Below are 27,747 nucleotides of genomic sequence, written 5' to 3' on the forward strand. Positions count from 1 at the left end.
GGGCCGTGGACACGTGTGGGGTTCCCTACCCCTATCATTTAGTATCAATGAGAACAGCATTAAGTATAAGTGCAGAGGTTGTAAGTATGACTTGAGTGTTAAGTACAAGTTACCTAGGGAGTTAAGCATAAGAGATTAGTGTATAAAGTGTAAGCTAAACAGAAGGTGACTATAGGAGAAAAAGTAGAAGTGACTAGAGAGTTCAGAACATGTGACTAGAGAGTTGAGTACAAGTGACTAGATAGTTATGAACAAGTGACTATAGAAATTTGAATACAAGTGACTGGATAGTTCAGTATCAGTAACTAGAGAGTTCAGTAGTGGTGACCAGAGAGTTCAGTGTAAGTGACTAGAGAGTTCAGTAGTGGTGACCAGAGAGTTCAGTGTAAGTGACTAGGGAGTTCAGTAGTGGTGACCAGAGAGTTCAGTGTAAGTGACTAGAGAGTTCAGTAGTGGTGACCAGAGAGTTTAGTGTAAGTGACTAGGGAGTTCAGTACTGGTGATTAGATGGTTCAGTGTAACTAAACAGATGGTTCAGTATAAGTAAACAGAGGGTTCAGTATTAGTGACTAGTGAAATCAGTACAAGTGACCAAACAGTTCAGTAATAGCGACGAGAATTCACTATGAATGACAAGAGAGTTCAGTGTCACTGACTAAAGTGTTCAATTATAAGTTATTTACATACAGTGAGAGTAAGTTCATTCATTCATTCATTCATTCATTCATTCATTCATTCATTCATTCATTCATTCATTCATTCAATGCACAGTGTAAGTGACAATAGCGTTCACTGTATGTGTTGTGATCACATAACAGACTCACAAGCCGATGTAGTTATAGTTGGAGAGAGTCCCCCCAAGCAGATGGCTGCAGCCCAGCCAGCAGTCTCCACAGCAGCACGTCTCCTCAACCCGACCCCTCAACAGGTGTACAAGTTTGTCAACGTCCCAGGACAGACTCCCACCAGCACTGGCAACCAGTGGGTTATCCGCCCTTTGATGCAGGTCATGGTGAGATTACTTTCATGCCACACCCAGCAATATTCCAGCTATTTTGATGACGATGGTGAAATCATTTCTTTTGATGATTTTACATATCCAGCATTTTTTATTTTTTCTTGAACAAATGAAAAGGGGTAGAAGTAGCCTGACTTCATTTCTTAGTGAGTGATTTGTTTATGGTGTTCTATGACTTAGAAAATAGAAATTAAAGTGTTTTTAGACTGGATGGTTTTGTATGTTGTGTGCGTCTTGTTCCAGCCACAACAGAATGTGGGCAACAGCCAGATACAGCCCCGCAACCAGGCAGTCAACATACAGAAGAGTCCATTCATGCCAAAGAGAGCAGGTACTTCACAGTTCACTGGAGTAAGGGGATGGGGGGGATACAAGGCTGTAAAATGTCTAACCAGGATTAGGTAGGTGGGATACAATTCAGTTTCGTCTGACTTGTGTGGGGTGAGGTGGGGAAAGGTTTGTAATTGTCTCATCTTGGTATGGGGGAGGAGGGGAGAAAAAGGTTCCTGCGTGTCTGACCGGGGCAGGGGGGTAGGGGAGGCTAGGTTTTTAGTTGTCTCACCTGGGTAGGGGAGGAGAAAAGAGAGTTCCTGCATGTCTGGCCTCGGTGGGGTGAAGGGGGCCAATGTTGTTAGTTGTCACCTGAGTGGGTGGAGAGGGATCAAGGTTTCTGCATGTCTGACCTGGGAGGGGTGAAGGGGGCCAATGTTGGTAGTTGTCACCTGGGTGGCTGGAGAGGGATCAAAATTTCTGCATGTCTGACATGGGGAGGGGGGGAGCGAAGGTATCCTCGAAGAAACCAACTTGAAAAATACAATAAGTATTGCTGTCAGCACTGTAACTGAGCTGGTGTATTCGACAATGACAAGAGCTACACAAGACACAGATTGGCGTTGAGTGTACCTTAGTGACGCATTTCGTACAGACTGTTCAACAGACAAAGATACTGTGTGTGTGCTTTATATAGGGAAAGATCTCAGTGGTGGTGTCATTTATGACATCACAATGGTGTTTCCTGGCTATGACGTTATGACATCATAGGTGTTTCTCGCTGGAGAGTCGTGGTGGTATGTTAGGGCATTATGGCACTGTGAGCAATTTGGTGTTATCTTTAGAAACTGAATTATTTATTTAGTCTCCTTGGTTTGAGGCTAGAGTTAATTCTAATTTTTGGAATTATTACGGAGCTGTTGTATTGGTCTTTCATTCAGCAAAGACATGACTTAGCATTGAAATTAACTATGGTCTTGGCAGCCGTAATGCATGTCCTACTTCTAGAAACATAATTTGACCTAATCCATATCTTGCAGTGCAAATGAAGCTGCTGACTTCTGTGACATTTCAGTCAACTGATGTAATGAAAGAAGAATTACAGATACTTCTTTAGGGACTAATGAAGAAATAGTTTGTTCTTAAAGAAAGTTTGCTTTCATTATTGGTAGCTTTTTTGTCGACTTTTTCTGACATGGATAATATATCTGCTTGAACTGTTGCTGGAGCAAGTCATTTCAACCTTCGACTCACCTTTGTCTGTGTCAGATTCCTTCCAGAACTACCCGCAAGGCCAGTTCCCGCCCCAGGGTCTTCAGGTGTCAAACATACAAGGCAAGCGTCCCCTGCAGTATCCCCAGTATGTCAATCCCCCCAAGAAGAAGCCCCGCCGGCTGGAGGCTGACGACATCGGTAACACTTCACATCATCATGACTAGATACATTGTTGAGACATGGAGGCAGATTAATGTACTCCCTGCATTAAACTTTGTATTAACTTGGAAACAGTATCAGTTCTTAGGGAGAAAATTCCAGACATTCATGGTCTGTCATTTTAGTTGAAAACAATGATCTGTGTTAATTAATAGTGTAATCATGTTTACCAAATTTCATTTACTGAGAGAATGATTGCTGATGTTGACTTCTTTCAAGTGAGAGAATTGTGTTATTTGCTCAATTTTTACTCACACCTGAATGCATACATTTTGATATTTCTCAGGAAATCCTTCAATTCCTGTTGTCTCAGATTCACACAGAAATGTTGAACGATTCTGAGATGTTAAAGGATTAAGCATTGGCTCTTCATTCAGAAGTGTGGCTGTAATGACACTATCAATATGGCCTGTTCTAGGTGCTACAGCAGTGTAAATGCTGTTGGTGTTGCATGTCACCAACGTTTTTGTAGGAGTTTGGTGTCACTGATGCTGATGTTGGTTTGCAGGAACTCTTGTGCCCTTAGACGAGTATTACTATGGCAAGAAGGAGGGCGACCCCACATACCAAGAGGAGAAAGGGGAACACAGATTTAAGGTACTGGCAAACACAATACACAGACAACCACTTTCATCATATACAGTCGAACCCCGTTTACCCGGACCCCACATATCTGGAAACCCCGCCTTCCGGACGATTTTTATGTGAAACGAAACTTACGTTCATTAATTGTACTCGGTTAACCGGACCCCGCGCTACCAGACCCGGATGGCAAATTTTCAAACCATTCCCATAGATTTCCATTGGAAAATGACCCAATTATCCAGACGGAGAGATCTGTGCAACGTGCATGTGTATGTGTCACGTCAATACCATTTACCGCACAACTATGTGATTTTATTCTTAATCTATAGGAAGGCGTTTGGTGTGAGTTGATCAAAACACTAGTGGCGTGTGTCACTTGGGTTGTTCATTAGGATTTGGCATGTGTGAGAACATGTCATCAGTAACGAAAACACATGTTAAGCAGGATTAAGGGAAACTACACTGTAATTGTTCTGTATGTAACACTTATGATTCGACCCCTGCTATTTATCTAAAAATAGCCTGCCACATGATCTTAGTCATGTGATCCCGTCCAGAAGTTTTTTTGCTGCAGACAGCATAAGTTTGACACGATGTCATATGTTTTTAGGGCATTTAAAATTAAAAAAAGAACATGCAGTTGGCAAAATAGAAACTTTTTGTCATCGATTTATGTTTTTCATCCAACTTACCATGTGAAGCTCCATACGCTACACGATTACGTCCGAGACAACTACAGTAAGCTACGTTCCGCCTTCCATGTATTATCGGTACACTTATATGTTATGATGATTCACTGTTATTAATATTGACTGTTGAGTGAAACCAAAATGTCCAGATAAGTGGGGTTCGACTGTACATGTTATTTCATTACCAAACGAAAGTGAAATCTGTATTCCTTTGTATCTTAAAGGGCTTGAGCAAATGTGCTCAGTTTTAAATTTAAACAAGTGGCATCTATTCTTAAGTTGGACAACATCAAATTTCAGAATATAGTAGGGTTTATCTCCTTGATGAATCAAAAGTGAAAAATACATGATTATTTGGGGATAAGGGGCTGAATACATTCCAGTCCAATTGCATTTTTGACACAAGCATTTTGCTGAAGATCGTCAGTACCATCAATCAATCAAGCATCAGTACCATCAATCAAGCATCAGTACCATCAATCAAGCATCAGTACCATCAATCAAGCATCAGTACCATCAATCAAGCATCAGTACCATCAATCAAGCATCAGTACCATCAATCAAGCATCAATACCATCAATCAAGCATCAATACCATCAATCAAGCATCAATACCATCAATCAAGCATCAATACCATCAATCAAGCATCAATACCATCAATCAAGCATCAATACCATCAATCAAGCATCAATACCATCAATCAAGCATCAATACCATATGTCAAGATGTCATTTATTTTTGTACTTTAGTTTTTCATTCAGATTTTCCTATCACAGTAGCAAAGACACTTTTGGGGAGGACGGTAAAATATACAATTTTGACTCTGATGAACTTTGTATGTTTGGTTGGATCAAGTTTGTACAGCCTCTGATTCCTGGTTTGTTTGACTGTTACAGTGCTGGTACTGCTCCAAGATGCTTTACAACAATGTGAAGACAATGATGCACATGCAGGGTCACATTGACAGCGAGAAGCAGCAAAACCTTGACCTCAGTGACCTCACACAGTGTAAACACTGCTACAAGCAGTTCGACACACCATTTGAGATGCAGACGCACATTGAAAAGGTAACTCAGTATAAAAACTGCTAAAAGCAATTCTACATGCCATTTGAGATGCAGACGCTCATTTAGAAGCTAACTCAGTACAAAAACTGCTGAAAGCAGTTCTACATGCCATTTGAGATGCAGACGCACACTGAGAAGCTAACTCAGTATAAACATTGCTGCAAGCAGTTCTACACACCATTTAACATGCCATTTGAGATGCAGACACACATTAAAATGGAAACTCAGTCAATGCTACAAGCACTTTGACACGCCATTTTAGATGCAGGCGCACATTGAGAATGTAACTAATTCAGTATAAACACTGCTACAAGCAGTTCGAGACACCATTTGAGATTAAGACATACATAGAGAAGGTAACTCGCCACAAGCAGTTTCACATAAGAATAACTTCATCAAACATTTAGTGATCCTGCAGATAGGTCTCACCATTCCATTGTGCACATAAATAACAGAGGTGTTCCACTCTGCCAGACCTGTGAAGATATCGTGTTAGAAATGTGTTCAGTAATCCATGCTTGTCGTAAGAGGCGACTGACAGAAGCGGGTGGTCAGACTGCTTACTGACTTGGTTGACCTCGTATCCCAGTTGCGTAGATTGATGCTCATGTTGTTGACCACTGGATTGTCTGGTCCAATTATTTATGGACTACCACCATATAGCTGGAATATTGCTGAGTGTGGTGTAAAACTTAAATTACTCACTCACTCCACTGTGCCAGGTCTGTGAGACGTACCGCGAGAACTAACTCACCATAAGCAGTTTGTCTTTTACTCGTGATTTCCTGAAAGTTTTTACCCACTGTGATATTTCTGGAATATTGCTAAAAGCAGCGTAAAACTGAAAGTTTTAGCTGACGTAGAACATACCCAACAGACTGTTAAGTATAATACATTCCTGCTGTTTGTATTCAGGTGCACATGAATAACACAAACGTCCTCCTGTGCCGGATCTGTGAGAAGGACCATGAGAGCCGGCAGAGCTTGACAAGTCACATGAGACAGAACCACAATGCGTGTGAAATGCCGTACATCTGTCAGCTGTGTCATTTCCGCTCCTCTATGTATAGCGATGTCGTCGACCACTTCAAGAAGGTTAGTCATTATTGCCCTTGGTCCAGGTCAATCAGTCGCCACTAAAATAACTGGAAAGGAAATTTGAATATTAGGGTTACTCTCATTCATTTTGTGTTTTTTAAAACACCACTTCCAGCAGTATTCCAGCTTTTTGACGTTAGTCTGTGAATAATCAAGTCTGGACGAGACATTCCAGCCTATTTATTGTGTCCCAGCAGTGATACTACTGGAATATAGTTGAAGGTGGTGTAAAAGTAGCATCTCTCACTCACTCACTCACCTATTTAAATAACCATACAGAAACAAATGATTCGAAGAATATTTTTAGTTTATGTTTTCCCTATTTTTGTAATTGAATTTTTAAAAAAAGCATCGAAGTAGACATTGGGGTAGGTTACAACTAACAGGATCGGATGTCCTCAGTTTCCAGCTGTGTCAATTGATGCTCATGCTGTTAACCACTGGATTTTCTGGTCCACACTCAAGTACTTACATATTGCCACCATATAGCTCATTAGCTGGTATGTTGTCGAGTACGGTGTAAAACTAAACTCACTCACTCACTGACATTGGGAGTGGATTAATGTAACCATGGTAACAATTGTGCGTTACAGAAGCATGAGAACTCTGAGTGCCTGCTGTGCCTGTACTGCCTCAAGGTGTTCCACGTGAAGTTCGTCTCGCAGGGCTGGGGGCAGACCCAGAACTACTACCACCATCTACTCCGACACCAGTCTAAGACTAACGCCAAAAAGTGTCAACTGTGCAAGCTCACTTTCTTCAATGCACAGGATGTGAAGGCTCATCGAAAGAAAGACCATATGCCAAATCAGAAGGGAGTTATAGGTAGTTATTCCTCCTCTTTTCAAATAATCCATTCTGATTTGTCAGTGGTTACAAGTCATAAAAATATACCTCTTACTATCACAATGTTTACAACATAACAACAGTATTGAAATATATCAAGATGTTTGTGTAAATGTGAAACAAGTTCTTACATTGTTTCAATATAGAGGAAAGATAGTATTGGAATACAGTGATTTTGCAGAAATGTGCCTGTTAGATAGGTCGAGTATTGAACAATGAAGAGAATTGAATGGATATCCAGTTATTAATGTGACCGAATTTTCTTATCAAGATCATTATCAAGCAAGTAATGACTAGATTTGTACGTCCATAGAACTCTCCTCATTAATTTCCGACTTCTTATGGCACTCAAAGAGTTGTAGTGTTGCGGAAAAGATGCCAGGGGTATTGTGAAATTGTCTGAATGTAGTTATTGTACCACTCAAGTATTACCAGGGTATTACCAGGGTATTGCCGGGGTATTGCCGGGGTATGGCCGGGGTATTGCCAGGTTATTGCCAGGGTATTGCCAACAGCTGTTTGAACAACCCCCGTTTTGTGACAGGTATGAATGCCAAGTACACCACGCCTGACCAAGTAATGATACGCGTACCGGAGTCTGGTCTGCAGCCCAAGCAGCTTGGCGTGAAGTCCCTCAATGCCCCTGCCGTGTCCAAGGTGTCAGAGCATCGAGGCTTGCGCTACCCACGAGCCGTGCAGGAACTCCGCTGTTTTGAATGCAAGATGATCATGGCTACTACAGACCACTATAAGTACGTTCAGGGAATGTGATGAAGGTTGATTTGTTTTCATTGACAAATTTACAGTCTTAAACGTGTTCATGCAGTAATACACACTTGTAGTGACATTTGAACAAACAGAGGTTCAAACTCAAGTTTTGTGTCAACTAAGCAGAAGATTCTTCATCTGAAGTTCAATGTGAAGTTTCTTATGTTGTGTAACTCTCTTACTCAACCATTGACCATGCTGAATATTCTCGCTGTGATACATATTAGCTGTGACTGTATAAACCATGTGTGTCAGATTTGCAGGGAAACTAAACCACTGTCTCCTCATCTCTTTTGCGGGGTGGGTAGGCTATTGGTTAAGGTGCTCGCCTGTCACATGGAAGACTTCAATTCTCCACATGGGTACAATGTGTGAAACCCATTTTCTGGCATCCCCTGCTGTGATGTTGCTGGAATATTGCTAAAATCGGCATAAAACAAAACTCACTCATCTCTTTTTCAACACAAGGAGAGTGAGAACAACGGAGTACATCGGGTATTTTTTTGTGGTGTTTGAATAGAAAAAGCAATAAGATGAGACGACAGTGTTGAGTGTCCAGGTTGTGATGTTGTGATGAGACTAACAGCTAACATGTTCTGTTTGCTCCTTGCAGGAAGTACATCCAGTGTTCCATGTGTCGGTTTGCCACCAGCTGCAGCTTCGCCTATGCCAACCATATGATGGGATTCCACTCCGGCCAGATCACCAGCCTCAGCCTCAACATACCCTGGGAGCGCTCACTACCTGCACCCATGTACTGTCTATGTGGCTTTGGCAGTCGTTATGGGAATACAATAGGTCAGCGTATAACACCTGCCTTACCAGTAGTCTTGTCTAACCTTTAACTAGCTGTGAACTTTCTGTGTGATTTCATGTATGTCCCAGCTAGCTAATGATGAACCCTCTCCAGTAACTAAATGTAAACTTTCTTGTGATTTACCTCTCAGCTGTCTAATGTGAAAACTCTGATACATACTGGTGCATCCTCTGATGTCCTAGACCTGGGATTATCTGGGTTGGAGTTGGTTTTCAACAACCCATGCTTGTCGAAAGATGCGACTAACGTTATCAGGTGGTCAGACTAGCTGACTTCATTGACATGTCATCATATCCCAGTTGCATAGATCGATGCTCATGCTGTTGATCATTGGATTATCTGGTCCAGAGTAGATTTTTTTACTTACCTCCATCATGTAGCTGGATTTATTGCTGAGTCAGCATTAAACAACCAAGCAACTTAAGTTCTGTACATTTCAACAAGCTAATGATGTCTGATGTACCATCGCGATAGTTCTGAGAATGCCCAAATGCATTTATCTTTCAGTGCTAGGTTGGACCCTACCTGACTTCTGTTGCATTAGTATGCCCTACTTATGGTTATCATTGTGTCCTGTTGTTCATTTCAGCCAATCATCTTGTATTTTGCACCAAGCGATCATGCTACAAGGAGAAACCCATATTACCACCCAAAGAGGACAGAGGTAAAATATGTTCACCTCTTTGTTATAAAAGTGGCTGGGAACATCCACTTGAGTTTTGAAATTAGGCAAGTTTTGCATGAAGTGAAAAATAGCAATAATTTTTTTTGTTGTAAAATGTAAACGTGCCTTCTATAAATTGTCTAAAAGCAGGAACATGTTTGATTATGGGATTTTTGTTAAATCTGTTTCTTGCTTTTCATTTGTTTACTAATATGACAGTCTGCACCTTAAGTGAACCATAGCACTGATGTTGTAGAACCTTGAATACTATTAAGAAAAAACTGTTCAAGTTTGTGTATGTCAAATTCTGTGGAAACCATGAGGGTCAGATGTTCAGGAAAACTGAGCAACTGCCGGGACCTAATCTTTTCACAAAATGTCTAAAAATTTCCCTAATATAAGGCACACGTTCAAATCGAGTATTATGGATCTTTATACACCAAAGAAAAACAAAACAAAGTCATCTCTCCCTTTGACTTAGGAAGGCTGATGAGAATCTATGTAAGTTTGGCTGAAACATAAAAACTGATTTGAATAAGCCCACACTTGCTGTTTTGTTCAGCATTTGTTTTAATGTTTTGTTTAGTTGACGAGGAACAAGACCCGAGAAGAAGACCGGGAGCTTCTCTTCTTGATGTTCTTGGCCTAGTTAAGAAACCAAATATTGTGTCAAGTAAGTATTGTATTAATGTCCGCATCTGTAGAATAGTGGCCTTGTTCTCAAAGGGAGGTTACTCTCATCTTTCTGACCAGGAAAGGGGAGATCACCCTTGTCTGCCCTCTCTAACAAAATTCTTAACTAATTCTGTTAAGGCTTCTCTTGGAATTTTTGAAAAACTTTTGTTTTCCGCCTTTGTTTTCTGATTTTGAAAACTGTGGTAGGATTGAACAAATGAATGTTTGGAACATGATGCATAAAATTATTGTTTCCATGAAACATGAGAGCTCTGTGTCTGCTCACACCTTCACATGGGATTAGAGAGGTACAATGTACAAGACAGTGTCCTTTGTTGTAACATTACCTTATGTGTAAGCTTCCTTGTAAAAGAAACTTTAAGGATACTGAGTTTCTTTCGCATATTTTTTGTGAAGGGCTATTTCTGTTGTTTATTTTTTTTTAAAAAAATAAAAAAACGTAAACAGGTTGAAAATATTCCTCAATCAAGACTGGCAAGATTAATTATTTAGCCTTGATTGATAAAGAAACATTGCTGTCACGAGATTTTGATTTAAATATTTCTTTGAGGCTTCAGCCTTTAGAGTGAGTGTAGTATACCTGGTAAAACATGTTTCAGACAAGATGCTAATAAGTGGCTAGTAGGTTCAGAAATGTTCGGCATCTTTTCATTCCAGTAAATACAGAAATATAAGGATATGCTTGAGGGGTGATCAGCCAAAATGTTTACCATTATAGTGTTTCACTAGCATCCCAGGATATTGAGGTCACTTTAGGGGACTGGCAGGTGTGAAACAATTTCTACATAATAGCTGCAAATTTCTCTCTTAGTAGTACATAACTCTCTCTAGTGACTGCATAAGTTGACTACCATCATTAACCTTCTTGTCCAAGCTATCCTGTGTAGATCCAGGTTAGAATTGATCTTCATTAAGCCATGCTTGTCATAAGGGGTGACTAATGGTGGCCAGACTCACTGAATTCATTGAAACATGTATCACAGTTGCATAGATTGAAGTTTGTGCTGTTGATCCCTAGATTGGCTTGTGGAGACTTTGCAGATTATTTGCTGACTGTTGCCATATAGCTGGAATATTGCTGAGTGTGGCATAAAACTAAACTAAACTCACTCACTCTTGTCCAAGCAACCCATGTATGTTGTCATGGTGGAGACAGCACCTACATTGAAGGGTATTTAATGATCAAGGTCACTGCTTCAAAAGTGTTTCAGCATTAAATTTGTTGCTGATGACATTTAGTGAATCTTTCTGTCAGTTGTTTTCAGAAATAAAATATAGTGCTTAATGTATTGATAGTTTTATACAGGATTTTTTTTAATTGAGATTAGGGTATTGATGCTCATGCATCTTTGATAGGATTTTTCTGTCATGGTGTTTAAAATTTGACTTTTTCAAAATTAAAATGGTCATGGCTTCACTTGTTTTGAATTAAATGTTATCTGTAGTGATAGGTGGAAATGTTATCACAGAGTAGGAATTTGGATGCAGAGCTCCAGAAAAGATGATGCTGGAAAAATAAATGCCAACGTATGAAAAACACTAAATATTTACGTTTAGGGTAAGTCAATAACAAGTGTATTTACCCAAAGCCTCAACATCATGCTGTGTATCGTATCAAGCCAATCAAAAGATAAGTGTTTCCATTTCCAAAAATTCATGATAAAAAGAATCTTGAATAAAACTAAATACAAATATAATGTAGGATACCAATCATGGTTTGTTAATTCTCCACTGATAACCTAACACGAATTGCCACCTTGGTATCTTGTTTTCCGACAGAACAGATGTAGGCTGAGGTACATGTTATTTCTTACAACTCAATGAATACATGAAATTTATTAAAACGATGGGTATCTAAAATATATAGATACCCTCTTGAAATCAGAAATGCCCACTTAGTTTCAAAAGTACAGGTATCATACTCGCATGGCCAAAAGCATATCTGGAGATCTAGCAAAGTGCTAGGGAATAGGTTCAGTTACTTTGAGTAGGAATTAGGCTATAGCAAAACTTCAGAAACATTTCTCGTTAGAGTATTGATGCATATATTGAAAGGTACACAGGTGTATTGACAACCTCACAAAGAGCATCTTGATCAAGTTTTATATGAGCTACTAGTTACATTGCAAAGAAAACTATGGAACAGATTATAGTGCAAGAGAAGAAAACACTTTGCATCCATATGTTATGTGAAGAGATGCCATTTTGGGTTTATGGTTACTGTGTTACAGGTAAGATGGGTACATTTGTTTCTGTAGAACATAATTGTTTTCCAGAAAATGAGATAATTAGAATGATTAATTTTTGTAAGTGTGTTAAACTTGGACCAAGACTTAGTGCTTCAGTATTAAAAATGGCTAAGCCAAAATATCCTCATTTACTATTAATGTTATACTCTTTCACTTTGTTTTTACCCAAGTTTCTACCTAGGTGGGAATGACTGGATGTAATTTAGCCCTTTAATTTATCCATATAGATTCATTTGCATATGTTATATGGCTTGTATCTGGAGCAGTCACTTGAAATAAACAGTGGTTCATTTTGGTTCATGGGCTTATACTACGATATGGGAGATACTACCATTGTTAAAGAGCGTTGTCATGTGTTTCATCACAACAGCGGGTGCGTTGGAGGACCAAGACGACGATGAACGTTATGGTGAGAGCCAGCGCTGATTGACTGGCAAGCTAGCCTAGCGTGCTTGCTCACGTCTATATCTACTCATTAACACCCTGTAGTTAGTGTGTGTGTACGTGCGTGACACTGAGGGACACAACTGCACATGCCCAGTAGTCTAAGTTGAGTCCAGAATTTCTGACTTTATCGTGATTAGTTTGTCCTTAACTTTGTGAAGAAGCTTACAGTATCAACCACTGGTTTGACTTCACTTGTTGCGTTGCCATATTATATATTTAAGTAACTGAGGCATGTTGAGCAGTTGTCTCCCTTTGTGAGTATTCAATGAGGCTCTTGTCCATCTCCACTTGTCAAGAAACCATCAGTTCTTAAGATTTCAGTTTCAGTGACCTTGATTTTTTTTTTTTAATATTCCATTGTGTTAACCGCTCATTTCAAACAGCAAGATTTCTTTTTTTTATTTTCCTACCCAAATATGATGAAGCGTGAAGCTACATTTTTTTAATGTACTAAATGCAAAATAAAACACATGATGACCTATTCTGGCAATTTTTCCACCAGAAAAAGTAGAAAGTCTTTCCTCAGATTTCTAAAACAGTAGTTTTATTCTGAGTTATCCCGTGTACAGCTTCTGAAACAACTGACATTTATTTATCCAGAAATGGAGGTGCCTGCATAGTTACACTATATTACAACGTATATGACTTGCACATTCCTCTATACAGACATTTTGTTTTGTTATGATCATAAGATGTCAACTTTATATATCCATTTCTTCCAAAGTCCTGTTTTGGTAGTGGTGGATGAAAGTATTAGTGAACAGCTATTTATGTGTGATCTTTTTTAGGAAATGGAAATCCTTTTTTTAAAAAGTTTGGAGGTTGAATTGCCTAGACAATAATTGATGGTATGGAAGAGACAATATATGCACTGTGTGAGGACATCAGTACAATTCTCTTATCCCCTCGAAGCGGTGGGCTAGCCATGTGGATAAAGTATTCCTGCATCACACTGAAGACCCAGGTTCGATTCCCCACAAGGGTACAATGTGTAAAGCCTATTTCTGGTGTGCCCAGAATATTGCTAGTAGTGGAGTAAAACTAAACCCACTCGCACTTATTTGCTTTTATCCCCTCTATGATGACAATGATTGTTTATCTGTCCAATGCTCTGACTGATATGTCATTAAGTAAAACCTCCAGCTAGAGAAATTCTGTTCTGCCCCCTCTTGTCTTCCAACTTGTCTGTACCACTATCTCAAACCTCTGTGCATTGCTAGCTGTTATAATGAATGAAGTCTCATATTTCCCACTAGTACATATTGATCTCTGGAACTTTTAAAGTCAGAGTTATCAGGTAACAAGGGTAGATGTATTTTCTTCAATTCCTCACATTGAGGATCCTAGATGGATCTACTGATTTTATATATATAATGTTCCCATTATGTCTATACTTTTTGTTCGAGTCTTTGTTCGAGTCATGTTTTACAAAGCATGTGAGGGGAAACGGTCATCTCCATGCAGCGTGGATAATGTTCTTGTCACATGGCCGGTTGTCATTACGTTGTTTTGGGCCACTCAGGTTATGGTACCAAGGTTCAGCTGCTATATACAATCATATATATCTTAACAGTCTGATCTTAATATATACAGGTGAAGTATTCTTGGCACTTGGCTTACTAACAAACAAGCTTTGTTGCTTCCAAACTGTAATCTAACGCAGAGAGTTGATGTGAAGTTTGTGTGGAATGGTACCCCCTGTGTTTTGTACACTGCATGTGCATGATAAGTAGTGATGTACATCATCATTATTATCATTGTCATCATTATCATCATCATCAGCAGCAGCAGCAGCAGCAGCAGCATAGATACATCATCACCATCCTTCCACAGTTATTCAGGCTTCTGGACTCTGATATCCCATATTTGTTGAATCACAAGCTAACAGTTAGAAATCACTGTATATCGGTTCTACTTCAACCACTGGCTCTCAGTGTTGCATCTGGACAGCGTAATTGAGTAATTTACTGAGTTTCAGTTAACAAAACGCAATTTTAATGTTTGATGCGCCACATGCAAAATTAATATTATGTACGCAGTTTTGTACTAATCAAGTGTAAACTTTATAATTATTATCTCCAGGAAGTTATCGTTAAATTTAGTATTGAATATTTGAAATGAAAGACAAACAAATTTAGGAAAAACCCAATGCTTGAAACATAGACAACCTTAATACGTGGCGAGAAGTAATAGTTGTTCTGATTGGCTGTCAGATATCACGCTATCGTGACCCGACCAATGACTGTGAGCAGAACTGATGGCGCTCTCAAACACGAGTCAGCATGGTTAAACATATTACAGAAAGTTTCAACAAAAGGGACGTTGAATGTTTCCTCAATGGCAGTGATATGTGAGTCTAAGAAACGATGAATTACTGACTCTTTCATAAAAGATTATGTAAGTAGAAATGCTGTTATGAATGCCGGTACATGCTGATGGAATTTGCGGCTTAGTAAATGCTTCAAGTCTCATTTTGTTAAAATTCTTACAATTCCGTGGATACCCGCATTTGAAAAGTTGATGAGTTGCATAATCCACATTTGGTAATTCCTAGATGCAACACTGGGCTGTGTGAGGCAATTAACCGATTCTTCAGTTGTAAGTCCTTGTGAGACTTGGTCTTCAGCAATCCATGCATGTCGTAAGAGACATGTAATGGGATCTGGTGATTAGACTTGCTGACTTCATTGACACATCATCAAATCCCAGTTGCATAGATGAATGCTCTGGGTGCTGATCACTGGATTGTCTGGTCCAGACTCATGTATTAACAGACACCCACCATATATGTCACATATGCTATATTTGGGATTACACTTTCTTAGTAAAGTGCAAATTCTAGTACTTTTTTTAGTTGAGTCCCATCTGAGATTCGAACCCACACCCTCAGAGTCAGGCACCTAATTGCCAGCACACAAAGTCAGCTGCCTAACCTGCTTAGCCACCATGACTTCCACTATATAGCTGCAGTATTGCTGAGTGCTACGTTTAATAACAAACCAAGCAATCGCCCCGCATTACAAAACTTTTCCAAAGTGGCCTGCTAGCTTGGATCAGAGAAACCAGGTTGAGACAATTCCAGGCTTGTCCTAAGTGCAAGAGCGTGTTGTAGCTGCATAAAAGCTGCACTGTGGGATCCTCATCATCACTATCATCCTCATCATCACTATCATCCTCATCATCACTATCATCCTCATATCTCATCCATTGCCTGCTACTCTCAGTCATGTTTACCTATCATTCCTAGTCTCTTCATCCTGGATTGAGAACTGTGATAAAATCTGAATAACAAAGGAAAGTGTTTATTGTTGTCCTTTCATATCAGTTTGTTATGAATCGTACTAAGACATATGAGAAATATCAGCTGAAATAATAGAGAAAATATTTTTCAAATTCTTCCCTTTCATTTAAATCATAAGATGCAATATTGTTGAAGAAATAGTTTCATGTCTATAACATTAATGTTTGTTGGTTTCAGAAAAGCGCTTCACCTCAGCTGCAGTCAGTGAGAAGGCTATCCCCCAAGATGACCAAGAGGAGCCTCGGGACCCCAGCATCCCGCCAGAGCTGACCGGGGCCCGCAGATGGCTGACTGTCAAACTAAAGGATGACAAGACGCCCTCCAAGGCATCGGTGTTTGGAGCTGATGATAGTAATGATAGGGTAACTCTGGAGTTTGTTTACTTATGCCCACCTCGTCAGGTAGACCCCAAAGTGGTGCCTTTGCTATTTACAGACTTTTGTGATTAATCATTTTCCCAGTTTCCATGGAAACAATTCTGACTTAGTCTCAAAATGGAGACATGGGCTTCGTTTCTGGAGCACAACTAGAAAACTATTCAAGATCTTTAAGCAAAACGTGGCAGATATTTGAGGCAGACCACAGAGTGGTGCCTTTTGCTATTTACAATGTTTTGGCATTTTTATTTTTCCTGGTTTCCATTGAAACAATTCTGACTTAGTCTCAAAATGGAGACATGGGCTTCGTTTCCAGAGGACAACTCGAAAACTGATGATATCTTTCAACAGATCTTGAAGTGGTGCCTTTTGCTGTTTACAGATATATAGCATTTATATTTTTCATGACTTCCATGGAAAGGATTCAAACTTAATCTAAGAAAACATCTAGTAACTGTCACATGATTTGTCCTTTCAAATATGTAGGGGCCTGGGGGGATAGGTCATCTTCTGATGACTCTTGTAGAGGTTTGTCAATAGGGCCAGGAGGTCAAGCTTGCTGCACGCTTGCTATCATATCCTAGTTGAGTGGAATGATGATTATCCAGTCTATCAGTAACTGGATTATCAGCTAGTTTACAGACTGCTGTCATAAAGTTATAGAGTCTGGCTTTAAACTATAAATAAAATTGGTCCACTAAACAGCTGACATGGTCAACTAATCAGCTTTACTGTAAGACTAATAAATTTGCTTATCAAATAGTCTTGCCTCAATGAGCTGCAAGTGCTTGAGACACATTGTGTACTTGAAACACACTGACACATTAACTGTGCTTGAGACAAAGTGACATATTGTTGTGCTTTGGACATAGTGACACATTGTTGTGCTTGTGACACATTGTTGTGCTTCAGACCTAGTGACACATTGTTGTGCTTCAGACAAAGTGACACATTGTTGTGCTTGAGACACAATGACATATTGTTGTAATCAATGTACATTGACACTTAGTATGAGTAAACCCATGTGGCACATTTGTGATTGTAGTCATGTGACACATTATTTACCTTGTTGCCATCTTTTCCTCAGGCTTTCAGCCCGGAACCGGAGGACAACTCCAACGATGCCACTAACATTGACTCCTTGGTGAACAGTGCCCTAGCTCATAGTGAAGAGGATGAGGAAGAACCTTCAGGGGATAAAGATAAGGGTGATGAGGTTATTGACACCATGGAAGACTCAGTCCATGCTGAAGATGAAGGAGAGAAGGGTGGAGAGAAAGGGAATGAACCTGACAAAGATGAGGATGAAGAAAGTGAAATGAGAGAAAGTGAAAATTTGGAAGAAGACAATGGTGAAAGGAGTATCGATAAAGAAGAGATTCAAAGTAGTGATAAAGAGTCTGGTGAAAAGGATGAGACAAGTGAACAAGAACCAGATAGTGATAAGGACACAAAGGAAGTTGAAAAAGTCAGTGATGAAAAGGCAGAAGAAGGTATAGACACATCGGTAGCTAAGGAGAAGGACACAAGAGAAGCTGAGGAAGGCAGTGATAAAGAGACTGAAGAAGGTATAGACACATCAGTGTTTGAGGAAACAAAGGGTGCTAAAAATGGCAGTGATAAGGATGATGAAGGTAGTGATAAGGATGCAGAAGAAAGCAGTTATAAGGAGACTGAAGAAGATATGGACTCATCAGTAGCTGAGAACGATGAGCCAGAGGAGAAGGTGCTGGAAGATAGTGAATCTCCACAGCCAGATAATCAACCATTGACGGTTGATGAGCCAAATGCTCACCCAGTTGTCAGTGAGGCACAGCAAGATTCAGAAGCTGCTCAAGCATTCTCAGAACCAGAGGTTGATAAGACACTCCCTGAATCAGGGGTTAGTGAAACGTTCCAAGAAATGGAGACAAGTGCGATGCAGCCAAAACCAGAGACTAGTGAGCCCCAATCAGATGCAGAGGATAGTGAGACACAACCAGGATCAGAAGAACAGGAACCTGTGTCTGAGGTGAGTAAGACAGTGGATGAGGGCCTCCATGACAGTCCAGCTCAGCCAGATGCTGAGGAGGACAAGCAAGAAGATATGGCTGAAGATGTTACTGAAGGTGAAAATGAAGAAGCTTCTCGACCCGAGACATCTAGTGATATGGACACCGGAGATAAAGATGATGGGGAGACAGTGCCAAACAACCAGGAGACTAGTGTCTCACAAAATGAAAAGCCATTATCTAAAGACCTTGAGGAGAGCAAGAATGAAGCTGTGTCACCGGGGACACAGAAGGAATCATCTGGTCGTCCTGAAGAAGGTGAACAGTTGACCTCAGGTGACAAGGATACTGGGGGTCCAGAAGACCCTGAGAGTTGCGGGGAGACAGGTGACAGACAACCTGCCCATCTACCACCTAGTCAACCCCCCAGTGCTATGGAGTCCAAGGACTCGGTGAGTAAAGGGATAATGTTTATGCACTGGATTATTTAACTTTAGATTCATTAGTATGAGGGACTATTGCATTGGAGAGAAAGTATAATTATATTGTATGCCATGTGCCTATTAAAAATCTGAACATTTATGCATGAAATAGAAAGTCTGAATCCATTGTTCAAGGACTGTAGGGATCATGAAAGTCATAGACTGGAGTACATCTCAAATCTTTTCTCATTTTAAGGAAACATTTCAGTAGAGCCACGTAACCATTATTTTATCATTTTTTCTTGGCATTATGAAGGCAAATGTGCCAGATACTGTTGCCTCTTTTCCTGCAACACATGTTGTGAATGGACATGCGAGTTGTCTCCTATAGCTACTGAATGTAGAACTGCCTAAGCCCTAGTTTTAGTTTCTCATCAGTTCTCCATGTATTCACTAATTCAGCAACATCCATAGGGGTGGATTGATTATTGTTAACGTCATCAGTTCTCCAGAGGCCAGTTCTGTTTGATTTGTATTTGGGGGATTTTTTTTTTCGTTTCTTTTTTTTTAGTTTGTTTTGTTTTATTTTTGTTTTGTTTTTGACCTTGTAGTCACTAATTCAGCAACATCCATAGGGGTGGATTGATTGTTGTTAACGTGATATCTCGTAAACTGTGGTACCCAATGTCTTCAGATTTAGTGACAGTCTGCATTGAGGGATTGCTCAAACACCAGTGAATATGGGTGACCTTGCAATCCTTATCTTCAAGGTCACCAAGCCACTTCAGAACTCAAATGTAATATCTTACAGACTTGTGTACCCAGTTTCTTGAAATTATATGACAAGCCTACATTTGGAATTACATGGACACCAGTTAATTTGGGTTACCCTGACTTTATTTTTGAAGCCACCGTGATACTTGTTTATGAGATACCATTGCACCCAATTTCTTCCATTATGTCAAGCAAAGAGTAGTAAAAGTAAATATGGTTTTCATTCTTCTTTAGCAGTGGGGGCGACATTGCCATGTTAGTGGCAGTTGCGTTTGTAATATTATGATGAAAAACTTGCACATGTTATGAACAAGAATAGGGAAAAAGGTATAGTTATCTCCTGAGTTCAGTTGCTGTAATGAAGCATTATTTCTGTGCCAGACCAAAGATTCCAAGTTGGATTCAGCAAAAGCCCCAGTGCCCAGTGACCCTCCAAGGTTTCCAAACAAACCCCACAGCCAAGAGCGGTCACGGGACAGAGACCGATCTCACGACCACTACAGAGACCGGTCAGATGAAAGAGATAGATATAGGTCACATGACCGGGACAGAGACAGGTCATATGACCATGATAGATCACGTGACCGGGGTTATGAACGAGATCGTGACAGGCGTGAGCAGCATCGATCGGATCGAGATCGGTATGGTGGACACGGTGGTGGTCATCGCTACGATGACCGGAGGTATCCAAATGACAATAGGTGAGCAGGGTCTGTTTCAGCAATATTGTGTAATTCTCTTGGTATTCCACTGTGTTGTTTCTGTGGTGAGACAACTTGAATTTTATTGGAGTTTTTCATAGCTCAGTCTGGTGGTTATCCTCTGGGTTATCTAATCCCCCATGATGTTGTGTTGGTGTGCTAAATAATGAATAGTTTTGCTCTGGTTTTTAGCCCAATAGGTTACTGATTTTATGTATGCAATACTTGGTCTGACTTAAATATTGTAAGATTATTAGAAAGGACTTGGATATTGTTAGTATAGGTTTTGACACACGCTTTGGTCAGAATGTTTGAATCTGGTGGTCATGCTTGGTGACATGGTATCCTGACCACAAGGAGTCTTTGTTGAGTGGCGGTGAGGTAGCCTAGTGGTTAAACTGTCCACTCGTCATGCTGAAGCCCTGAGTTTGATTCCTCACATGGGTACAATGTGTGAAGCCCATTTCTGGTGTCTCCATTCAGTGATATTGCTGGAATATTTCTAAAAGCGGCTTAAAATTTGTCCAGGACAGATGAAGCTGAACCAATCTTGCAGTCATCATGGTTTTTAAGAAATCCAACTCTGATTTATTAAATGATAAATTGAAATGACATAGTTGTTGTCATGTTTTATGTTTAATTGGATTATCACAAAGGCACACCTGTTTGGAGTCCTATGCAATGGAAAAAAAATGTATTTCCGTTACTGAATATTAATCAGTATTAATCAGTATTATTTACAAACGAACATTTAGATCAGTGGTTCCAGAGGTGAGTTTGTTATGTTGAAGGTTTTCTTGTGTGAGATTATCTGTGGTAAGTAGTGTTAAAGAATTTCACTGTGTTTTATCATGTTGCTATGTGAAATGTTTAGTGACTCAGTTCATCTCATGTTTCAGAAATTACAACAGATACCAAGGTGGTCATGACAGAAATCAAGGAGGTTACCATGGAAATCAGCATCAAGGAGGTTACCGTGACAACTATGGCAACCAAAGAGATAGATATGGTCAAAACCGAGGTCAAGGGTATCATGGAAAACGTGACTACCGAGGAAGGGGAGGTTACCGTGGCAACTACTAGGTTTTCCCTAGACCATTGAAATGTTGAAGTCAGGTCAACTCACTACAAGAACTCTAAGGCAGCAATCAAAACTGATGGTGTCTGTTTCCATAGGATACCACTGAAATGTACCCTGGGTATGTGCTGATATGTACCAGGGCACAATGTCTACATCCTGTGCGTGCTTACATCAGTTTGTAACGAGGCTTTCTCTAGCTCTTGCATCTCAGTTTTAGAACTACAACTTTAATCAAGGTGGCTGCTTTGCTCTGCTGCACAACTAACTAAAGGATGAACTTTCCAACTATTCCGACCATTAACCTGTTCTCCCTACTGCATACTATATAAGGTTCAAATTAATTTCTGAAAAATGAAAATACGAAAACTTTCATGTTGAACTTTGATGATCTGTTTACAGCTTCATGAAGTAAAAGTTTGAAACTTCATAGTCCTTATCATTCCAGGGTTGTGTCAAACCTCAGATAATTTTTGTATTTTGAGCTTGCTGAAATGTAGCAAACCCTATCACAAAGCAATGGAAGAATGGCATGAAATTATGTAGGTGTTTATGAGGTACCCAGGGTTTGTTTTGATGGTTCTGTGAATGAGACGTCCGCACCACAAACCAACATCATTGTAATATCTCCAACACCATCTTGTGTTGGCCAATAATATGCAAAATAGACTTCAACAGTTGTACTTTTTTAGCAGGACAGTGCCCTGTACCTGCATGTTAGCTGCATATTGTCAGTTGTACAGCTGCCAGAGTGCATAGGGACAGGGCTTCTGTGACCATGTAGGGGCAGGGCTTCTGTGACCGTGTAGGGGCAGGGCTTCTGTGACCGTGTGGGAACAGGACTTCTGTAGTTGTGTAGTGACAGGGCTTCTGTAAACATGTGGGGACAGGGCTTCTGTGACCGTGTGGGGACAGGGCTTCTGTGACCGTGTGGGGACAGGGCTTCTGTGACCGTGTAGGGACAGGGCTTCAGTGACCATCTAGGGACAAGGCTTCTATGACCGTGTGGGAGCAGGACTTCTCTGACCATGTAGGGATGTGGCTTCTATGACTGTGTAGGGACATAGCTTTGGTGACTTTCAGGGGTATCAATGAGGTGTTCTCAAGGTTAAAGTTTTGGCTTCTAATGTCAAGGATCAGAGTTCTGTACAATATGGTGCCTGGCCCTGCTCAGTGCCGATATCGCATGACAATAACGTTTAACACTAAAAGTACAACTCACACTGAGATAGTCTTGTACTTTAGATTACATTGTCAAATTAACTGTAGAGTCTCTTCTTACATTTTGTGAATCATAATTCGTTTGATCCTAAATACACAGAAAATGCAAAGTGGGGAGCCAAATTTTGATTTCCCTGCCATGATAAAGCTGGAATATTTCTATGTGAATTGTAAAGCACTTCTTATGGACACAATGGCCATCTAACGGACTTGCCCTGTCCTTCCTGGTTGTTCATACTGGAGTTTCACGGTTCATAAAGGGAAGTCTCTGGATGTAGCCCGCTGTTGCTGCAGTGTACATGACTGGACCCTACACACTCATCACTGCCTATGCCACACAGAGCTGTATATATATTGGCCTTGCCTGCTGTGTTGCTGGTAACAGGTGCTATGCACTGTTCCATGTTGTCCTTGTAAATATTGTCTGAAGCTACTGAACCTGTCAAGTAGTTCTGATATAAGAAATCAGGAATGGACCAGAATAGGTATAAATACAGGTGAATGATAAAGGTTTGAGTCTGTTAAATAATGAGTACTTTATCACTGATTTGTCATGGCATGTTAGTTTAGACTGTAAGATGGTCAGAACATTTTCTAGAGATTGCTGATAATGTTTTTCGGCCCAGTTTGAACTTGATTGTGGGTATCACACACAAGTATTCTCCGAAAATCATGATGAGACTGAAACTCCCAACTGTCATTTCAAGGACTGAATGTTAACTTGCTTGATACAATAAATGACTGTTCAATAACTCACACAAATGTAGGTTCGCTGGGAAATATGTGCGCCTGGAATTCTTCCAGATAAGTACTGCAGAGGTACAGATACTGAACTCCCAACCATTACAACAGATATATCATCACTTGTAATGCCACAGCTATTAAACATCCACACTTCAAATTAGATTCCATACTACTGAAGCGCTACTGCTCGGTGTATTGGGGGCAGTGGTAAAGTCTTTGCTTATCATGCCAAAGTCCCAGGTTCAATTCCCCAGATGGTGCAGTGTGAAGCCCATGTCTAGTCATAATGTTGGAATGCTAAAAGCATCATAAAACTCACTCACTCACTCACACACTCAGTCTTATGCACTCTGATGTAAGGTCTAGAAACTACTAAGATTCATTTTTTCAGTTGACAAGACTCAAAGTGCTGTCAGTGCCATCTGTAATCATCTTTGACTATGAGAGATTTTTCATGTCAAAAACTTCGAAGCTAATGTATATTCTGTGAATGTTATGTGTTCATATTTTCATGGAGAGGTTTTGATAAATGTTATAGTGTTCATCATTTCATTACAAAGGCCAGGGACGAGGTGGCTATTTCCAGATGGAAGCCTTCCTAGTATACATATGCATATTTGTACAGTGTGTTCACACTCTCAAGATAGTGACACTGATCAGTTTGTATCATGGTTCTCCAACATGGGTAAAAGTCACTGTACATAGTACATGGTTCTGCTCAGGAACCGACATTTTACCCCAAGTCAGCAGAAAATATCAGAAATAATTCCAAAACTTTAATTTTAAGTTCCAAGTTCATGTTCATATGGTTTAAACTTTTGTAGAGGATCACTCATTGAGGACCAGAGGCCCGTTTCATAAAACTCTTGTAAGCCTAAGATCTTGTAACTTTTCTCGTAGCATTTGTACCTGGCATACTGTAACATAGGAGGTGCAGATGCTATGAGAAAAGTTACGAGATCTTAGGCTTATGGGAGTTTTGTGAAACTGGGCCCAGGATAGCCAAAGAACTTTAATGCTAAGCGTTACATTATTCCACTAACTGTAGAGTAGAATTTTGGACTTGAAAAGTTCCCAGTTCATGTACATATGGTGACAAATAATGATACTTTGTGTAGAGGTGACTTGTATATCATGGTTAAAGGACCAGTAATGCTAATAACAAAGTCCAAATGTGGCATCTAGAGTAGCAGTATTGTTCAAAGGCACAGGTCATCTGCTGTTTGGAACAGCAGTGTCTTCCCCTCATGCAGGAATGTCTGGACCAGGGTGGGAAATAGCTTCAAAATTTCCGGGGTAATATGCAGTAGAGGAAGAGCTGTAATGCTTCATGTTACATGATTGCTTTAAATGCAGCCATCAAGGAGATTTGTATTTTAGGACAAAAACCCAAACAATTAATGTGGATAGAACCTTCTTTTCTGATAGATTTAGGTTAACATGTTAACATGCCATGTTAACAATAGGAGTGTCTACTCTGATTTGTTAATGCCAAAATTTGTCTTTGTACTTCGTGACTTACAAAAGCCAGTCCATGATGTTCTCTTGTTCATAGTTTTAATGTAATTATCAGACAATTATCCAGGCAGGGTGGCCATATATATGTCATAAGATTGTTGTCTCGAAAATATAAATGTTGATATAATCTGAAGGGAGAAGATCTTGAAGATCTTGATCCTGCAGATGAATGATGTATGTTTTGTCCAGACTGTCCAAGGTCACGTGGAGATTATCGTGACTATGGTAATGAGTCCTACAAGCCTGTATAGTATTGTATAAATATCTCTACTGAATGAGGCCAGCCAATCAAAGTGGTTGAGGTTCGACCATCATTCATCTTTAACCCCACCTAATATATGTGGATTATGAATTATTTGAATTTTTTTTTACTTCAGTGTGAACAGACATACAGAAACCAAATTTAATTCTTAAAATTGTACATATTAAAGTCCAGATTTGCATTTATATTTTATCTGCACTGTACTTTGTTGATTGCTATGTTCTCCAATGTCTTTAATATCTTATTTTAGTGAACATTGGTTTATCCAGATTTTATGTCTCCTATTTTGTTATCATTAAAAACTTTGTTTTGTCCATGTGTTTTAGACTCAATGTTTGCAATATTAATCTGCATTTATTATTTTCACAGAAGATAATCAATATGATTTTGTATTATATAAGTAAATTGGATTATCAATTATTAGAAACTATTCAGTGGAAAGTTGAATTCTATCTAGACTATATCGCTTAGTGCCTCTGAAGACATACAAAGTTCTTTCATTAGATTTAGCCTGCAGATTTTTTTCAATTCAGTTAAGGGGCTGTGAGGTAACCTAATGGTTAAAGGGTGTTCATCCCATTTCTGGTGTCTCCCCACCATGATATTTTTGGAATATTACTAAAAGCAGTGAAAAACCATTCTGACTCACAATTACGTTTTCACTCACACAATGAAGTTTAAAACAAATGTGAAGTTGAATATCTAAGCATTACATAAAAATCACTTCATGCACTAGAGCAATAATGTCCACAGATCAGCGTTTCAGTTTTCAGACCCTCTCAGTATCACTTGTCAAGTGTGTGGGGAGCTGGTTTGTTTTAAAATCTATATTGCGAACCGTAAGCTGATGTTGGTGGTGAAGCTCACAATGCTAGAGAAGCAGATGTTTGAAGCTTATTCTGGTGTGTATCGCCGTTATGTGAAACCAGTCTGAAAAGGCTGTGAAATACCATCTATCTCTTTATCAGAACTCATTTTGGACACCTATGCTGATTTAATTAGCTGTGACTTAATTGCAAGGACATCAACAAACCAATCATACTTATTGAAATGTTAAATAGATTTAAGAATGTCCTTTGGGTGAAATATCAGACAATCTAGGAAAGGTTTCCAGAATAGTCCCCTGTTTGTCTGAGTAATAACGATTGGGCGGATGGGTCTGTGAATAGACTGAGTGCAAGCATGTGAATATGTTGATGCAGTTGGTTTTTGTTCAGGCATTTCAATCACTTGCTTGTCAGGTCCAGATGCAGATTGGCTACTTTACCGCTGGAATATTGCTGACCAAACCATAAAAAGAAATAGTTCTGTTTTGTGTTTTAAGTGAGAAAAATGTCTCAAATTGATGCCATTTACACCCCAGGTGCCCGTTCCACGAAGACCTCGTAGGTAGTCGTAGCTATGAGAGCGTTGTACAACGGGGGTCCTGGTTATTTTGTTGCATCCTCATCCTGTCTTGTCACTGCTACATTTGTTACTGTGTGATGAGCTGTCTGCTGGCTATCTGTAGTGTATAGCTTTGGAGGCATTGTCTGTTATCTTGTACAGGTAGGCATAACTAAAGCTATGTCAGCAGGGACGAAGTACGTCTCAATAAACCTATTTTGCAGAATTTCTGCATTGTGTTTTGTGTGAGCTTGTGAAATGTCAAGAGGAAATCTCGAGTGTGACGTAACAGTTATGAATGATCTTTGTTTTCAACAAATCTACATTCATTGCAGTTGGTCGTCAACAACCTGTGCTTGTCGTGAGAGGTGACTAATGAGATCGGGTGGTCAGGCTTGCTGACTTGATTGACACGTTTTATCAATTCTCAACTGTATGGATTCAGTGCGGATGTTGTTGATCACTGGATTGTCTGGTGGAGACATGATTATTTACAGACTACCGCCATGTAGCTGAAATTGTAAATAAAACAACAACCAATTGCGTAAAGCCCATCCTTGATATCTCCGAGGTATATGTTCCAATGAATCTCCACAATACCTTGGATGCATCCATGGCTAAGCCTGATAAATTTATTACCTCCCTTGGCAGGCTTATTCAATCAAGTGTATAGGCTGGGAAGTTGAGCAAACCTATCACAACAAACTTTAGCTTTTTAAATTATCTAACCAATTAAATTTGGCAAGACAAATCATGCACAGGTTCTCTGAGAGAGGCAGTTCTTGCATGTATTTTTTTTTAATTTTTGGACCTATCTTTGCGTTTGTATGATTTCACCGAAATCTGAGTCACACTGCAAACAAACCTTCACAGGTGCGACTGTTGCCATTGTTGACACTAGCAAGCTCAATTGTAATGGCGGCCTAGCTGATTGGCTACTGTGAGAATGCAGAGCCAACAAAGGGAGGTAATAACATTTTCGGGCCAAGCCATAGATGCATCCATAGTATAGTGGAGATTTATCGAACGTATACCCTTGGAGATATCAAGGATGCGTTGAGCCATGCCTGTGCTGTTGATCACTGAACCGTCTGGTCCAGATTTGGCCTCTCAGGTTTTGGTAAACAATTAAAAAACAGACCAGGAGGGATTTCCAGACACCGATGGTGTCTACCAAACCCGAGGAGAAGTGTTTTCTCTAACATATATACCGTCAGTGTTGGATAATTACAATGTAGATGATCATTTAATGAAACCACATAACCAAAACAGCAGCGCACCTAAAATCATTTTTAATGACAGAAACTATAAACAGATATTTCAA

At 39.8% G+C, this 27,747-nt stretch overlaps 1 protein-coding gene across 2 annotated transcripts in view; it reads left to right on the forward strand.

The window, feature by feature from the left end:
- Nucleotides 1–26,649, forward strand: part of LOC137259758 (uncharacterized) — a 44,866-nt gene extending 18,217 nt beyond the window's left edge. Inside the window, exons 5-20 of one of the 2 annotated variants that reach the window (XM_067797361.1) lie at nucleotides 819–1,012; nucleotides 1,262–1,349; nucleotides 2,558–2,701; nucleotides 3,231–3,319; nucleotides 4,893–5,063; nucleotides 5,979–6,158; nucleotides 6,755–6,986; nucleotides 7,552–7,759; nucleotides 8,389–8,573; nucleotides 9,182–9,256; nucleotides 9,843–9,929; nucleotides 12,572–12,610; nucleotides 16,127–16,311; nucleotides 17,414–18,769; nucleotides 19,895–20,214; nucleotides 21,114–26,649. In XM_067797361.1, coding sequence (XP_067653462.1) covers nucleotides 819–1,012; nucleotides 1,262–1,349; nucleotides 2,558–2,701; nucleotides 3,231–3,319; nucleotides 4,893–5,063; nucleotides 5,979–6,158; nucleotides 6,755–6,986; nucleotides 7,552–7,759; nucleotides 8,389–8,573; nucleotides 9,182–9,256; nucleotides 9,843–9,929; nucleotides 12,572–12,610; nucleotides 16,127–16,311; nucleotides 17,414–18,769; nucleotides 19,895–20,214; nucleotides 21,114–21,297 — 3,737 coding nt within the window. In that variant the 3' untranslated portion in view covers nucleotides 21,298–26,649. The remainder of the gene's footprint in view (nucleotides 1–818; nucleotides 1,013–1,261; nucleotides 1,350–2,557; nucleotides 2,702–3,230; nucleotides 3,320–4,892; nucleotides 5,064–5,978; nucleotides 6,159–6,754; nucleotides 6,987–7,551; nucleotides 7,760–8,388; nucleotides 8,574–9,181; nucleotides 9,257–9,842; nucleotides 9,930–12,571; nucleotides 12,611–16,126; nucleotides 16,312–17,413; nucleotides 18,770–19,894; nucleotides 20,215–21,113) is intronic. The other variant, XM_067797362.1, reaches the window with a different exon arrangement.
- Nucleotides 26,650–27,747: the final 1,098 nt, after the last annotated feature.

The sequence above is a fragment of the Haliotis asinina genome, chromosome 13 (genome assembly GCF_037392515.1).
Source record: "Haliotis asinina isolate JCU_RB_2024 chromosome 13, JCU_Hal_asi_v2, whole genome shotgun sequence".
NCBI classification, from domain to species: domain Eukaryota; kingdom Metazoa; phylum Mollusca; class Gastropoda; order Lepetellida; family Haliotidae; genus Haliotis; species Haliotis asinina.